A 16636-nucleotide genomic window follows, 5' to 3' on the forward strand; every position below is an offset into this window, starting at 1 on the left:
TTAAGCAACAGTCCTTCGTTTATAAATATGTTATAACTTATATGTATACATGAGATTTTACTGTTAAATTTCATCATCATTATGTAGTAAACATTCTAAAATAGAATTTTGCAGTGCTTTGAACTTATAGCCTCCTTGCTTTATATTTTTTATTTATATCAACACAACATTAGAAATTATGTCATCATAGATGATATGTTATACATGTATATGCATTAGTTTTTCATAGAGGCTTTACCCACACTAGACTTGTATCCCAAAGGTTTATTTCTACCATCACCATTCTTTCCACCTTCCGGAAATCTTATGATATTTCCATTATCGTTTGCACCTTTTTCAATGTTGGGAAATTTTATGACACCACCATTCCATACTCCTAGTCCACCGCGATAGATTGCATAACCATCTAACACAATACCTGCTCTCGTTTCTTTTGTTTCACCAACTGCAAATAAAGAAAAAGATTTTAATAAATATAAAAGAAAAAAACAATCGCGTACATCACAATTATTTTTGTATATACCTTGTTTCCTATGTTTGGGAGGTTCAATTGCTCCAACAAAGAAAACAAGTAACGAACAGAAATATAAGAAGATAAAGAATTTGGTTTTCATCTTGATGCAACGAATTAAGAGTTTCTTGTGAAATGTATTGAGTACATTTGAGAAATATTTATAATGATAAAAAAAACAAAAATAGTTTCATAAGATAGAGTATTTTGTACTATAAAAATATAATATATAATGTACATGAAACAAAATATTTGGCTACCTGAAGGCAAGGATTATGGGTCATTATTTCCAATAGAGTCATTCAATGGGTAAATTAGAGCATGTTTGTGAATGTAAGCAAGATTTTCACACTATGTTCTATTACAACAAGCAAGTGGCTAAGATGTTTGATAAATTATTTATTTTTATAGATTTCCAATTTTGTATGCCTTTCTGAATTTATTTTAGACCATTTTGAATAACTTATTGGTTATTTTCTTGTATACTTTAAAGATGTAGTTGATGTGCTTTTTTCGTTTTATTTTTTAAAAGATATGTGTTTGGATTTTGAAAAACATCTTTCTTTTATAAAAATATATTGGATTCGTGCTTTACTACCTCCTCGCAGACCCGCGATAAAAATTCCAAAATATCTCTATAATTTGGTTATGCATATCCGAAGACATATTTTTTAAAAAAAGGTGACTTCGCATATGCACATCTGAAGTCACTTTTTTTATTTATAAAAAAACGTGCCTTCAGATATGCATATCCGTAATAATTTAGGGTATTTCACAAAACGCAAACAGCCACCCCCAAATATTGCATTCTCTTCAAACTCACAATTTTCACTTCTAGCCGATTTTTACCAAGTTCCATTCAAGCATTCCTACTCTACAAGTTCCATTCAAGCATTCCTAAAAGCTCAAAGCTCCATTCAAGTTCTACTCAAAGCTCCCAAGAATTGTAAGTTTCCTCTACTTTCTACCTCTAGCTCAAAGTTGTTATTAAGGTTGTTAGAATTTTATACTTTAAAGATGTAGTTCATGTGCTTTTTTCGTTTTATTTTTTAAAAGATATGTGTTTGGATTTTGAAAAACATGTTTCTTTTATAAAAATATATTGGATTCGTGCTTTACTACCTCCTCGCAGACCCGCGATAAAAATTCCAAAATATCTCTATAATTTGGTTATGCATATCCGAAGACATATTTTTTAAAAAAAGGTGACTTCGCATATGCACATCTGAAGTCACTTTTTTTTTTTATAAAAAAACGTGCCTTCAGATATGCATATCCGTAATAATTTGGGGTATTTCACAAAACGCAAACAGCCACCCCCAAATATTGCATTCTCTTCAAACTCACAATTTTCACTTCTAGCCGATTTTTACCAAGTTCCATTCAAGCATTCCTACTCTACAAGTTCCATTCAAGCATTCCTAAAAGCTCAAAGCTCCATTCAAGTTCTACTCAAAGCTCCCAAAAATTGTAAGTTTCCTCTACTTTCTACCTCTAGCTCAAAGTTGTTATTAAGGTTGTTAGAATTTAGGATAATGTGTAGTTTGAAGTTGTTGTATTTCAATGGTAGTGTTTAGATGGAAAAAGTTGGATTTTGGATGACTTAGGGCAAGAAATGGAAAGTTTGTCAAAAATGGCTTCGCAAGTTATTCCGCAACTGCATATCCGAAATAACCTCTAACCAGCTTCGAATATGCACTTCCGAAATGTTCTCTGAGTTATTATTTTTATTTTCAAACCTGTTTCTGTCAACTTACCAGTTGCATTTTTTCAAAAAAATGGCAGACAACCAGGCAACGAACGATCGACTTAGACAGGGGAGGCCAACCCATATAGCCTCAGGTCGGCGCGAGAGAGCCACACAGCAAGGAGTGACTCGGGGACGGGCTCGAGTCCGAGTCGAAGTCCAAATGACTGAGGCGCCTACATGATTCTCATCTGCACCGAGGAGTCAGCTGTCTCGGGTTGTAGACAAATAAATAAAGTACCAGAGGTATGTCATGTCCACGTAGGTTGCACTTTTGTCCATAAAGAGAGACGTGTCAATGTCCTCCTCCTCCTCCTCCTCGACTAATCTCACGAGAGGAAGACGCCCGAGACAGTCGACTCCTCGGTGCAGATGAGGATCCTACAGGTGCCTCATCCATTTGGATTTGGACTCGGACTCGACCCCATCCTTGAGTCACTCCTTGCTGTGCGGCTCTCTCGCACCGAGCCGAGGCTGTCTGTGTCTATCTCCCATATCTAAGTTGATCGGTCACAACCTGGTTGTCAGTCATTTTCCTGAAAAAATATCACTAATAAGAGTATGATGAAAACAAAATTGAAAATTAAAAAAACAACTCAGAGCAAATTTCGGAAGTGCATATCTAAAACTGGTCAGAGGTGATTTCGGAAATGATCTTTTGAAATTACCTACGAACAACCATTTTTGGCATTTCCATTTCTTGCCTAACTCATACAAAATCCAATTTTTAAGGTATAAACAATATCATTGAGCATAGATAACTTCAACCTACAACATTAACCTAATTTCTAATAACCTTAGTAACATTTAGCTAGAGTAGAGAGTTGTGGAATCTTACAAATTTTTGAAGCTTTAAGTAGCACTTGAATGAAACATTTGGGGTTTTCACAACAGGTCGTCGTAGATATGTATATGAGTGCATAGAAAAATTGTCTAAATGTTACAACAAGTGAAAACATGGAATGCATTTAATGCCCGTTTGTTTTGTCTTTATTTTAAAAATGATTTTTTATAGTTTAACATAATTTTGTATAAACAAATTTACAAAGAAATTTTTTATAAAAATTTCAAATGAAAATTTGGCTTTAGCAGTTATTTTTGAAACGGTATTTTAAAAATTTCCTCTTTTTATTGAATTTTTTTTAGATATAAAAAATTTAATAAATCACTTAATTTTGAAGGTATTTCAAATAGATTTTCATAAAAATTATTTTAAATATATAATTTTTTTTAAAAAATTACGATTCTGACTATATTTTGATCTCAATAATATTTGTTTATGTTACAAAGAAATTTTTTATAAAAGTTTCAAATGAAAAATTAGTTGGAATAGTTATTTTTAAAACGGTATTTTAGATATTTCATCTTTTTATTGAAATTTTTTTTGGATATCAAAATTTTAAAAAATCATTTAATTTTGAATCTATTTCAAATAGATTTTCATAAAAATCATTTTTGAAGTATAACTTTTTTAAAAAAATTATAATTTGGACTATCTATATTTTGAACTTCAATAGTTTTGTTTATGTTATAGAATATTAAAATTAATGTTTCGATTTAAAAAACAAACATAAAAAAGGATTTCGTAAAATTTATTTTCAAAAATAAAAAAAGAATCTGTTTTTTCTAAAGCTGAAATAAACCGTCCTTAGAATTTAAGTGCATAGATAATTGATGTCAGCATGCATAGCATAATTGAAAAGCATTATTTTAAATTTTTTTACTTTACCGAAAACAAATATATTAGAAATCAAAAAGTTCTTTTTTATATAAAGTTAGGAAAATTTTGGTGGCAATTTAGTTGTTTATTTATTATTATATGTACTATGTATGTATATGTTTATATATTATGTTAAACTTAGTTATAAAATCCCGGCCTAATCCTTAAATGTTTAAGGGTGTGCTTGGATTGACGGTAGACATAATTAATTTTAATTGGGTTTGATAGAATTGATTTTATCAAAATTGAGTTTAGTAGAATTGATTTATGTTTGGATACATTTATGTAAAAGTGAGTTGAATAATAAATTACAGTATAAAAAGCATTCAGAATCAATTCTGGAGGCAGAAGCTACAAATTCTAACTTCAAGTAAAATCAACTATGGAGATAAAATCAATTCTAATTTTGCTTAACAAAACATCTTAAAATCACATAGAATCAATTCTATACTTTTAAAATTCTTTTTGCGTTTTCCAAAAAGCAAACCAAACATGCACTAAAGTTCAATCCAAAATTCAATCCATTTTTAGTTACATTGTCTCTTTAATTTATTTAGGTAGGACATTTAAGGAACATATTAGAAATTTTAGTGACTTTAAACTAAAAAAATATCGTTGTTCTATTTTTCAATCAAAAACGGATGAAAAATGATTAATTGAATGTAAATTTCTTTGATCGTCAAACGTTAAGAAACAAGCCCTTGTTCGAATGCTTGTCTTTTTTTCAAAAGATTTTAATTAATCTTATTATTTTGATTTTGTTGTCATATGTTTAGTTTTTCTTTATCCTCTCACTTTTAGATTTTTTATTTCTCACTCTATCATATACTATCAACCAATTGTAAAATATCTTTCAATTTTTGACTAACCAGCTTCCTTTGAATGACATAATTATATTTTATCGTGGCCATTTGAACCAATCTTTACATTATTGATTATTCTATCTATAAGCTCCTTGCTTTATTTGCTTTTATTTATATCAACATAACATTAGAAACTATGTCACCATATAGGATATGTTATACATTAGTTTTTCATAGAGACTTTACCCACACTTGACTTGTGTCCCAAAATTCTATTTCTACCACCACCATTCTTTTTACCTCCACCTCCCGGAAACTGTATGATATTTCCGTTATCATTTGCACCTTTAATAATGTTGGGAAAGTTTAAGATACCACCGGTGTCGCTTCCACCGCTATTCCAGACTCCAACTCCGCCTTGATACGTTGCATAACCATCTAACCCAAGACTTGCTCTTGTTTCTTTTGTTTTACCAACTGAAAATAAGGAAAAAGATTTTATTAAATATAAAAGAAAAAAAAAAAACAATTGCATACATGACATTACTTTTGTATATACATTGTTTCTCATGTTTGGGAGGTTCAATTGCCCCAACAAAGAAAAAAAGTAACCAACAGAAGTATAAGAAGATAAACAAGTTGCTTTTCATCTTGCTGCGACGAATTAAGAGTTTCTTGTTAAATGCCTAGAGTGGAATTGAGAAATATTTATAATGGTTATGTGAGAAGATAAGTATAAGAAAAACAAAAAAAATAATAATTAATTAGATAAATATATTGTGTAGTAAAAATAGTATAGAATGTACATCAAACATAATACTTGGCTAGCTGAATGCAACGATAATGGGTCATTATCTTCAATTGAGCCATTGAAAGGGTAAATTAGAGTATGTTTGTGAATCTATGTAAGCAAGATTTTCACACTATGTTCTATGACAACAAGTGGCTAAGATGATTGATACATTATTTAACTATATAGATTTCCTACCATGTCTGTCTTTTAAATTTATTTTATACCATTTTAAATCACTTTTTGGTTATTTTCTGGTATGTCATAAAAATGTAGTCCATGTGCTTTTTCATTGTTTTTTAAAATATGTTTTTTTTTAATGTCATACCTCTATTTTTTATCCTAAAATTCCCCAATCATATTGCATTCCCACCTCATATCAAGATCACAATCTTGAGGTTCAACTTTTAGCTTTGTGCTCACCTCATCTTTGGAGAAATAACCAAGTACCCATGTTTGTCTAATTTGTGAATATTTCTTTGTTATCTTACACTAACCAAAATGCAAAAGGATATCTCTTTCTTTCAAAATATTTGTGCATTGTAGGTCTTGAATCAAGTGCATCCACATTTCTCCTAAAGCTAGGGATTTGAGGATCAACCCTCAATCAATTGATCACTCATGGAAGCTAAATGACTTAAACTTCAAGAGAGATATTCTTATCATCAAGTGTCATGTTTTAAGCATCTCTCAACTTCATTTGATCAAGTTTATCTCAAGATCATATGGCTTGATTCATCAAGAAACTTCATAGGTTCATGTGTTTATTTTCATGCCTTCTCCAACAAGTTTCATCAAGCCATGAGCCTCATAATCAAGTGTGCTTCAAGAGAATGCCATTTCAAGGTCTTATGTATCTCCTCATGCTTTATCATGCAAGAAAAGTTCAAGAGATTCGAAGTTCATTCAAGAAGTTTGACCTAATTTGGCAAGTTGTTGATTCTATGATCACAAGGGCATAACTCCCTCAATTTTCAACATTTTTTAGTGCTTATTTTTGCAAATTATTCTCCTTGACATCATCAACAACTTCTCTTTACAAGTCAAGTGGAAATTTTGTGAAGAAAGTCAGCAAAAGTGAGAAGACATTATAAGTCCTCCTTTGAAAGTTCAAGGAATTGTCTGTCCACTTCAAAGGAACATAACTTGCTCTTTTTTTTAATCATTTTGAACCCATTATTTTTGCATTGTAATCTTGAGTGAGTCTAATTTAATCTATCTTTGAATATCAAGAACAAATTTTAAGTGGAAGACCATGAAATAAAGGAAAACATTATAGGTCATTTCAAGATGCCTAGGTTTTAAGGCATACCATGTGTGCAAGGCTGACCTCAAGTCCAAATGGCACAATTTTAACGTTCTATTGCATAACTTTTGGCTCTAAGGTTATTTTTCCATTCTCTATAATTTTAATGTTGGTATTTTTGATTAATTCAAGCTCTAAGGTACTCATTTGAGAAATACATAAAAGTGTTTGTTAAAATGACCTCGCAAGATTGCCTTGTTTTTGCCCAAGTTACCAAAGACATATCTCTCAATTTACAAGGTCTATGGGGATGATTATTTTTGCATTGTGTTTATCCTGATGAAAAGATTATTTTTCTCAAAGAAAAATAGAAAACGCACGAGCCAATTGTAAGAAGGCCTAATTCAAAGTCTCATTGAGGTCAAAAACTTAGATATTTTTCGAGGTGTTGAAGCAGTTGTTGTCACCAACTTTGAGGACTTGTAATTCTATGCGCAAATGTCCAAATGCAATATTTCTAAGCACATTGTAAAGATTGTTAACTCATCTTTCCAAAGCTACCAAGATCATGCCATAAAGTCTCTTGAGCAAGTTGTTATGTGAATTTGAAGATGGTTACTTAGAGATGAAGATTCCTCCATGATCAAAATTTGAATTTCTTTTAATCCAATTACAAGTCACTTAAATACGCATTTTTGTTTCTAATCAAGTCCAAAAAGTTTCCAAAAGATAATTAGCAATCAAAACACATGGAATTGGTGAGTTTTGAAGGATTTCAAGTCACACTTCATTCGTGTGAAGGGTGCACACAGTTTCAATCCAATTCCTATGATTCACCACACATCAGCATCTCATTTCATTCCTCTTATAAATAGGGACATTCTCCTCTTCATTTGACAAGCTTGGATAGCCAAAATCACCCTGCCACATTTCCTTGCTTCCAGTTCAAATCTCTCACCTCAATCTCCAACAAGAATCAAGTCCTAAGGAAGCCTAAATCGTGCTAGCCAAGTTGATTTTCAGAGCAAACTTCTGCTACTTCGTTCAGGTAGTTTGTGGCACCATTTCTCATAACCCAAATTACTGGAGTGATATCTGATGATCAATGAGGCTTGCTGATGGTTTAATTTTGAACAATTGATGAGTTTATTGCATCTGTTTTGAGTTTTTAGTTTTCAAACTTCTATGGTTTTTCTTGAATTAACTAAATGAATGAAGTGTATAAGATATGTTGATTCGGCTTCACTTTATAAATCATTATCTGATCAATTATTTATTTCAGCTAGATAACTTCAATTGGTTGAGCAGTAAACACATAAAAAATGAATCCTTGTTATTTGTTCTTGCCCAATTTCATGCTTTATGGTAAAAAATCTTCACATTGGTCCAATTTAACATCCTTGTTTCACATTTTGTCTAGCTTATGTGACAATTTGAGACGTCTTGACATTCTTTGAAAATTAATTTGGAGATTGACTCCACAAATGGTATACGGTGAAATCCATTGCATTGATTAAGTGGAACAACATCTACTCCTTTATTTTCTAAACCATGAACTTCATGAAAGTAAATAAATGAGAATGAGACTTGTCTTCAAGGTTAAATATGATTCCCATTTGGGAGAATTTAAACATATTTCTTTTGTGAGATCCTTGTACAAACTGGTGGCTAAAGTGTTGGTTATTAGACTTGGGTCTATGATGGAGAAGCTCATATCCCCTACCCAACTCAACTTTATTTAAAGGGACAATGTTGGTTGAAATAATGGTGGATGCCAATGAAGTGGCCAACTTTGCCAAGATATCTAAAAGAGAGTGTTTCATCCTTAATGTGGTTTTTTAGAAATTGCATGATTAAGTTTGTTTGAACTTCTTGGGTTATATGGTTATCAATTCCAGGTTCATTAATAAGTTTACATATTAGATTAGAGCATGTATCTTTATTGATAATCTTGTGGTGTTGATAAATTGGATTTAAACTCAAGATATCAATATCCAAATGGGTTTGAAGCAAGATAACCCTCTAAAGGGCTTAGTGGCCTAGTTACGAATTCTAAGGAGATTGGTCTTTACTCTGGGTTTAAGGTGGGAACATTTAGATTGATGGTATCTCATCTTTAATAAGTTGATGATACTTTCTTGGTGGCTGACCTTATTGTGGAGATATGTTCTTGCAAGTAAAGTTACATGAAGATGATTTTAGTGTCATGATCTTGATGGTTTTAATGTTGACAAGATAATTGATTAATACACTAGCATTAATCGATTAATTCTTTTGTAATGCCTCCTAATCTTTTAAATGAGATTTTAATAGACTAGTGAAGACAAATTTGATAACCTTCCTAATTTGGCATATGCAATCAATTAACCTTAGGCATATGTAATCAATACACTAGCATTTAGTTTTCTTTTTTCTCTATCTCATTCTTTTCTATTTTACGATTCTTCATCTATTCACTAACATAAATTGTATTTTAAAGTAACTTTTTATAAAAATTAATCACAGGTTTGAATATATGCAGTCACCCTCTTCTTCGGTCTAGAGAGGGTGACTGCATATATTGGTTTGTCGTGTCATTAAGGTAGTGGGTTGAGTACTCAAGCATCATTTTGGAAGGATCCTTGATTATAGACCATCCCCCTAGTGACTAAGTTTCTCAATTTGTTCTCTAAGTCATTACAGTCATATGGGTTGGTTAGAGAGTTTGATTTGGCAGTAAATATGGTGTTGACTTGGGATCTTAGATGGAGAATACCCTTATTTCTAAAAGAGCTTCCCTTTTTTTAGGAGCTCTTATAATTTCTTCAATATGTCAAATTTTTCTCTAGATAGAGACTAGTGGAGTTGGAAGCATGCTCATGAGGGTGATTTTTATGTGGCCTTCACTTACCTATCTCTGAAAGTTTATTTAATCTCTTCTTCAACCATATTCCGTTAGAGAGTCGGGTTGGTCTCCTTCTAAGATCTTGGTATTCTCTTAACAACTATTGCAAGATAGACTTCCGTCTAGAGAGTACCTTTCTAAAGAGAGGGATGTTTTTTTATTCCACTAGGATTTCTTGTCCCTTGTATGGGTATTTGGTTAAGACAGTTACTTGTGTGCTAACCTTGTCAGTGTGATATAGATTCTTTAAGTGGTTGGGGTGACAGATAGTTATTTTTAGTGACCTTTAGGGATTCATAAAATCAACGATGGAAGTGGATGGTAAGAGTATTTTTTTTGTTCTCGAAATAGTTTCAGGGTAGATCAAAGTGAACTCTCGCAGTTCAGTGAATGACTTAAGAACCATATCCTCTACCTGTATCTATAACGGATTGAGTGTTTGCATAGGCTCTGAGGCCGATTTTGGTTATCGGTTCTTGTTGATGCTCTTTTGATGAGATCTGATTTATTGATGGTAGATTCAACGGTTAGAGATCTAACATGTTGTCAACGAGGAGATTTTTAGTAGCTCATATCTTATGCTTTGTTGGATAGTTGTTGTCGTTTTGTTGTATCACTATGCTCTTTTATTGTCTTCTAGCACTTCTTAAGCTTTTTAATTTTGTTTTTGTTGTACTTTTGATGATTTCCCCCTTTCTTTCTTTTTTTTATTTAATTTCCATAAAACACAAAAGAAACAAATGTCGTTGAAATTTTACTGAATCATTAGAATTTGAAGCTATCAAATTTATTTGAGGTGTCTAAACATTTTTCCCAACTTAAAGTCATACAGAAATACTTATACCAATCATGTATATCTCTAACTCAACAATAACTAGATGTGTTAATTTATATAGCAAAGCTTTTTAATTTTGTTTTTGTTGTACTTTTGATGATTTCCCCCTTTCTTTTTTTTTTTTATTTAATTTCCATAAAACACAAAAGAAACAAATGTCGTTGAAATTTTACTGAATCATTAGAATTTGAAGCTATCAAATTTATTTGAGGTGTCTAAACATTTTTCCCCAACTTAAAGTCATACAGAAATACTTATACCAATCATGTATATCTCTATAACTCAACAATAACTAGATGTGTTAATTTATATAGCAATGCTTACACATTAGTATTTTACATGCAATAAAATCATATAGAAACATTAAACTCTTTTTTAAAATGTAATCTATGATTTAGAAGTTGAGAACACTTGATAGATTTATCCACCATTGCCAACATTTCCACCATCGCTCTCTTCTTCAACTCCGGGAAAGGTTATGATGTTTCCACCACCCCCGCCTTTTCCGCCATCAGGAGTGTTTATAGCCTTACCACCGTAGCCCCATCTTCCACCACTAGGAAATTTTATGACGTTTCCAGGGTCGTCCACTTTTCGACCTTTAAAATAATTTATCATGCCTTTCCAAATTTTAAATTTGACAGCATTGTGTATGTATCTATTAATTCCAATATTTGTCTTTGATTCTATTGTTTCATCATCTACAAATAAACCAAAAAAAAAAAAAACTTATTAACTATAATATAAATGAAGAAAACAATTGTGCATAAATGAAAACTGTTTATACATTGTTTCACATCTTCCAAAGGCATGGTTGTTACAACAAAGACAAGAAGCAGTGCATAGAAACATAAGAAGATAGACAACTTGGAGTTCATGCTTGCTACAACTAATTAAGAGTTTCTTGTGTAATAAGAGGAATAGAATAAGCAACTATTTTGATGAGATGAGATGAGATAAATATGAGAAGAAAAAGAGCTCCATTAAATTGTACAACCAAAGTAATATTATATTCTATTGTACCATAAATTGTAGTGTGTAATGTTTGTGTAGATGATACGATAATGGGTCATTAAAATGTATAGACCCATGAAAGGTTAAATTGTGTTATTTTGTTTATTAGGTAAGCAAGGTTTTTACACAATGGCAGCTATCAAGTGACTAAGATTTATAAATATTTACTGAATAAAAAATAGGATTCTCATATTTTTTAGAAAAATGATAATCAGTAAGAAAAAAATGATGTTTATTCCTTGTAAATGTTATATGTAACATTTCATCTTGAACTCAGAAGTAAAATATCACAATGTAGCAGTTTTCAAATTATAAAAATAAAATAAAAATTTCTCAATTCGAAAATGTGAAATAAGGTGGTTTTATACTCCAAAGCTAAGGACACATATTTAGAAAGCACAGTCCCGCTTTAAATATATTATTTCTATATGAAGCACTTAATTTTTTTATTAAAAAACGTTAACAAAACTATTAAAGGCCAATAGTGTAAAACAAGAGCCTGGTTAATTGTACAAGAGGAACTGAACAATCGGCAAATAACAATAAAACTACAAGAGTGAAAAACGTTAGAAAATAGGTCAAGAAATCCCTTGGTAAAGCTACATTCCACCCAAACCAACTGAAAATTCTATAGCAGACATATACCACTACATCGCAGGTCACTAATAGGTCAAAGGACGACCCTAGGAACCTCAAGAATAAAGGGAAAGAAACATTCTCTGAACCAATGAAGGCCCCCCTCTTGATCGTAGACTCTCTTTGGTATGAATCATATATTGTAGGAGTTGTCAGAAGAAAACAATTACTTTAGAAGGCTCCCCATATACACTAGATACTAGGGAAATCGACTCTAATAACGTAACCTAGCGATCTCTAGGAAACTTATAAGGGAGAAGAAAATCCTACGCGGAAACCACAAAATAAGAACCATCATTGAAGTGATGCCACCACCACTTATCGTATTAGGATGAAGGATAAATTCATTGACAATTAAAAGAAGAGCAGATATCTAGATCAACTCATTCTCAAAAAGAAAAGATCTTCTCCACTTAAAATCACAAACCCAAGCACGCCCCTCTCATTTACCAACCTCACCCATTGAAATAATCCTTATAGTCAGAGATAAAAAAAAAGCAAAGGGATATTAAGAAGTTAGAAAATTAGACCCATTTTTTTAACCACCTTGTCTCGAAGCCAATCTGAGGGATCCTCCCCTTTGTCACCGAGGAGAGACACCCTTATCTACCAAGGAGACAAAGAGAAAAAGAAGGAAATTCTACCTCATAAGACATAAGAAGTTAGAATAACATCATATCTAGTAGACAGAATATCGCTCAAAACACATGAGTCTCCTGAAAGCAACTATCACCTCCCCTTATCCAACAGAGGCAGGGTAACAAACCGAAGCCCGAAGTCCCTAAAGCCTTCAAACTTCTTGGGCTTGCATATATCTCGCCACCAAACCCAAGCAATCTTAGACCCCCCCTCTATAACACCACACATAGAAACCTCCTGTGGATTTTCATAATCGTCTACCAAACCTTAACAAACATCTTTAAGAAAAAAATTAGAAATAACATTAAGAAAATAATTAAGAATAATCATATGCCCTATGTTATATTTACAAACTGTGGGGAAAGGTAGTTTGTTTTAAATTAAAATAAAAAGGAGTGAAACTAATTTTTCAACTCAGTTTTCTTACCGACCATGGGGGATGTTAGCTAGTTTTGTCTATAAAAGCTCTACGTTCACTCACATCTTCTCTAAATCTAACACATTCCACCTCCAAATTTTAACTTCAATTAACAAAATTCTATTTCTCCCCTAAACCAAACTTGAAAACATAATTTCTTTCATAAAGCAAATTGAAAAAAATCATTTCTTGTTGTGTTTTTGTTGTTCTATCACTAATTTCGAAGATTTTGCTTTGAAGATGCTAAAACAATATCTTGAAAATTTTAGTTTGAAAATTAATGTCAAGTATCACTTTATCAAATAAATTGTATCCTTGAACCTTGACGCTAACCTTTAAAGTTAAAATTTTTAAGATTGTAAAAATTTGAGAAGATATTGCAACAGTGAATAGTAAAAAAAAACTAGAAAGGAAACAACACTTTGTGGTCATTTCTTTTCAATTTTTTCCCATTCGCTATATTTTTTATAATATAAGGCATTTTGATTATAGGAAAGGATTTTTGTTTTAAATCCTTTTTCATTTCTTTAAAATTCTCTGGAGAATGTGTATTGACTATAGGAAGCCTAAAAAAGCTGTCAGGAAAAACCATTTTTCTTTCTCATTCGCATAGTCCAAATTCTTAAGCGTCTTGCTAGGAACTCTTATTTTTGCTACTTAGATGGCTACTCAGGGTTTTTTCAAATCCCCATTCACGCCAATGACCAAGAGAAAATGGCATTTACTTGCCCTTATGATACATTGGCCTACTGGCAAATTCCCTTTGGGCTATGCACTGCACCTACCACTTTTCAGTGTTGTATGGTGTCTATTTTCTATAATTTTCTCGGGGGTATAATGGAGGTATTCATAGATGACTTCTTGGTTTATGGATCCATCTTTAATAATTGTTTGAAAAAAATAGAAAAAGTTTTAGGAAGGTGTGTTAAGTCTAACCCGGTGCTAAATTGGGAAAATTGCCACTTCATGATGAAGGAGGGCATAGTCCAAGGATACTAAATGCTCGCTACAGGAATAGAGGTTTACCATGCTAAAATTGAAGTGATAGAGAAGTGGACTCCTCTCACCACTATGAGAGAAGTAAGCATATTCCTTGGTCATGCCGATTTTTACTGTCGCTTCATCAAGGATTTCTTTAAAATTTCTAAGCCCTCAACTGGGCTATTAATGAGAGATATTGAATTTGACTTCAATAATGAGTGCTTTATATCCTTTCAAACCCTAAAGAAACCATAAATCTCTTCCCCTATTATTTAGCCTCCTGACTGGGTTGCTCCTTTTGAGATCATGTGTGATGCAAGCAACCATGCACTAGGCGGGGTGTTGGGTCAAAAAAATAGAGTAGTATGCATGTTATTTACTTTGCTAGTAGGAATGTAGATGAGGCGCGGATGATTTATGTGACCATGGAGAAACAATTGTTGGTTGTGGTCTTCTCTATATGAATATTCCGTCCCTACCTAATGGGATCTAAAATAATTGTCTATACAGACCAGCGACCATCAGATATCTCCTAAGTAAAAAAGAAAATGATGAACCTAGGATTATCAGATGGATTTTCCTAGTACAAGAATTTGATATTGAAATAAGAGATAAAAAAGGGACAAAAAATGTGGTCACTGACAATTTTTCCAAATTAACTAATCAAAAGAGGAAGAGTTACCGTTTGATGAATCGTTTCGATATGAGAAGTTGTTTGCATTGGTTAAAAAAGAAACACCTTGGTATGTTGACTTTTTCAATTACCTTGGTATGAACTACCAGTGTAAAAATAAATTTTTGTCTTACCTTATATATTACTATTGGGACGAGTCTCTACTTTTTAAGAGAGGCTCCGACGGAATTTTTCAGAGATGTATCCTAGAAGAAGAAATTGAGAGTGTTATGGCTCATTGTCATGCTTCCGCTTATGGTGGACATACTGGTACACACAAAACTGTGTCAAAAATTCTGTAAGCAGGCCTTTATTGGCCCAATATCTTCAAAGATGTTCATGCTTTTATAAAGAGGTGTGACCAATGCCAACACAAAAGGAACGTTTTAAAGAGGAATGAAATGCCTCTAAATAACATCCTAGAGGTCGAGATTTATGATGTATGGGGGGTCAATTTTATGGGACCCTTTCCCTGATCTATGGGAAATTAGTACATACTCGTGGCTATATTTTTGGTATAAAAATGGCTTGAGGTCATTGCATTTTCAACAAATGATGCTCGAGTCGTGACTAAAATGTTCAAAAAAATAGTTTTCCCAAGATTTGGGGTTCATAGGCTCGTGACACTATGCCAAACAAGCACATAGACATCGATTTTTTAGGCCTTTAGCAGCGCTGCCTAAACCAACGCTGCTATAAGTAAAGGCAGCGCTTTGGATCAATGTAAAAGTGCTGCTATATGTCCCCTTTAGGCAGCACTTTAACTTTAAAAGCGCTTTCTTATGCACCCCTTTAGACAACGCTTTCTCTTTAGACAACTCTTTAGACAACGCTTTGGAAGCCTTCTTAAAAATATGGGGTTTATCATAGGATTGCTACATCATACAATCCCCAAACAAATGGTCAGGTCAACGTTTCTAATAGAGAAGTTAAAGTCATTTTAGAGAAGACAATGCCCCTTTCTACGAAAGACTGGTCCTCTAAACTCGATGACTTACTTCGGGCTTACCACATTGCTTATAAAACTCTCATTGGTATGACCCCAATAAAGCTAATATATGGGAAATCCTGCCACCTCCTAGTTGAATTAGAATATAAAGGCTTATTGTGTTATCAATGCCCTTAATCTAGATTATCGGGAGACAGGATAAAAAAAAAAGGAAATTACAATTGAGTGAGTTGAAATAATTACAGCTTGATGCGTATGAGAAGACAAAGTTGTATAAAGATAGAAATAAGAGATGACACGGTAAAGACTCCTTAAAAGAGAGTCAAAGGATGGAGAGTTTATCCTAATGTTTAATTCGAGACTTAAACTACTTCTTGAAAAATCTGATCTTAGTGGTCTGAACCCTTTATGGTAAAGGGGTGACAACATATGGAGCAATTGAGATTGAAGTGAGTCTACGGGTTGTTCGTGTCTGTGCGTGTGTATATATATATATATATATATATATATATATATATATATATATATATATATATATATATATATATATATATATATATATATATATATATATATATATATATCCATCTTGGGGACCGACATATGCTGGATTTTCGTTGCATGGACATTGCATTTTAAGTTCAATGATTTTTGCATATGTATCCTCAATATGGCGTTTACATGCATTCGTTTCTAATATAAAACAAAAGAAAGGTTAAATGAAAAATAAAATTTTAGTTATAAGATAAAAGTTTATGTAAAAAACATCAACCTTGCACCAAGATTTAAA

General features: G+C 32.3%; 3 protein-coding genes across 4 annotated transcripts; all 3 read right to left on the bottom strand.

Annotated features, from left to right (window-relative positions):
* LOC131617676 (uncharacterized) lies at positions 1-683 on the bottom strand. The gene is made up of 2 exons (XM_058888935.1): positions 524-683; positions 1-445 (listed from the first exon to the last, which is right to left on the bottom strand). The coding sequence occupies exons 1-2, from the start codon at positions 612-614 to the stop codon at positions 216-218; spliced, it is 321 nt and encodes a 106-aa protein (XP_058744918.1). The 5' UTR covers positions 615-683; the 3' UTR covers positions 1-215.
* Positions 684-4813: 4130 nt separating this feature from the next.
* LOC131617677 (uncharacterized) lies at positions 4814-5486 on the bottom strand. Of its 2 annotated transcripts, none has more exons than XM_058888936.1 (2): positions 5329-5476; positions 4814-5258 (listed from the first exon to the last, which is right to left on the bottom strand). In XM_058888936.1, exons 1-2 carry the CDS (start codon positions 5429-5431, stop codon positions 5005-5007), a joined length of 357 nt encoding a protein of 118 aa, XP_058744919.1. In that variant the 5' UTR covers positions 5432-5476; the 3' UTR covers positions 4814-5004. The 2 variants fall into 2 exon arrangements, with proteins under 2 accessions (XP_058744919.1, XP_058744920.1); XM_058888937.1 differs by having other exon boundaries at positions 4822-5258; positions 5341-5486.
* Positions 5487-10694: 5208 nt separating this feature from the next.
* Positions 10695-11572, bottom strand: LOC131617678 (uncharacterized). Its single transcript, XM_058888938.1, has 2 exons — positions 11324-11572; positions 10695-11237 (listed from the first exon to the last, which is right to left on the bottom strand). Exons 1-2 carry the CDS (start codon positions 11412-11414, stop codon positions 10957-10959), a joined length of 372 nt encoding a protein of 123 aa, XP_058744921.1. The 5' UTR covers positions 11415-11572; the 3' UTR covers positions 10695-10956.
* Between the last annotated feature and the right edge of the window lie 5064 nt (positions 11573-16636).

Source organism: Vicia villosa, linkage group LG7, assembly GCF_029867415.1.
Source record: "Vicia villosa cultivar HV-30 ecotype Madison, WI linkage group LG7, Vvil1.0, whole genome shotgun sequence".
In the NCBI taxonomy this organism is placed as follows: Eukaryota; Viridiplantae; Streptophyta; class Magnoliopsida; order Fabales; family Fabaceae; genus Vicia; species Vicia villosa.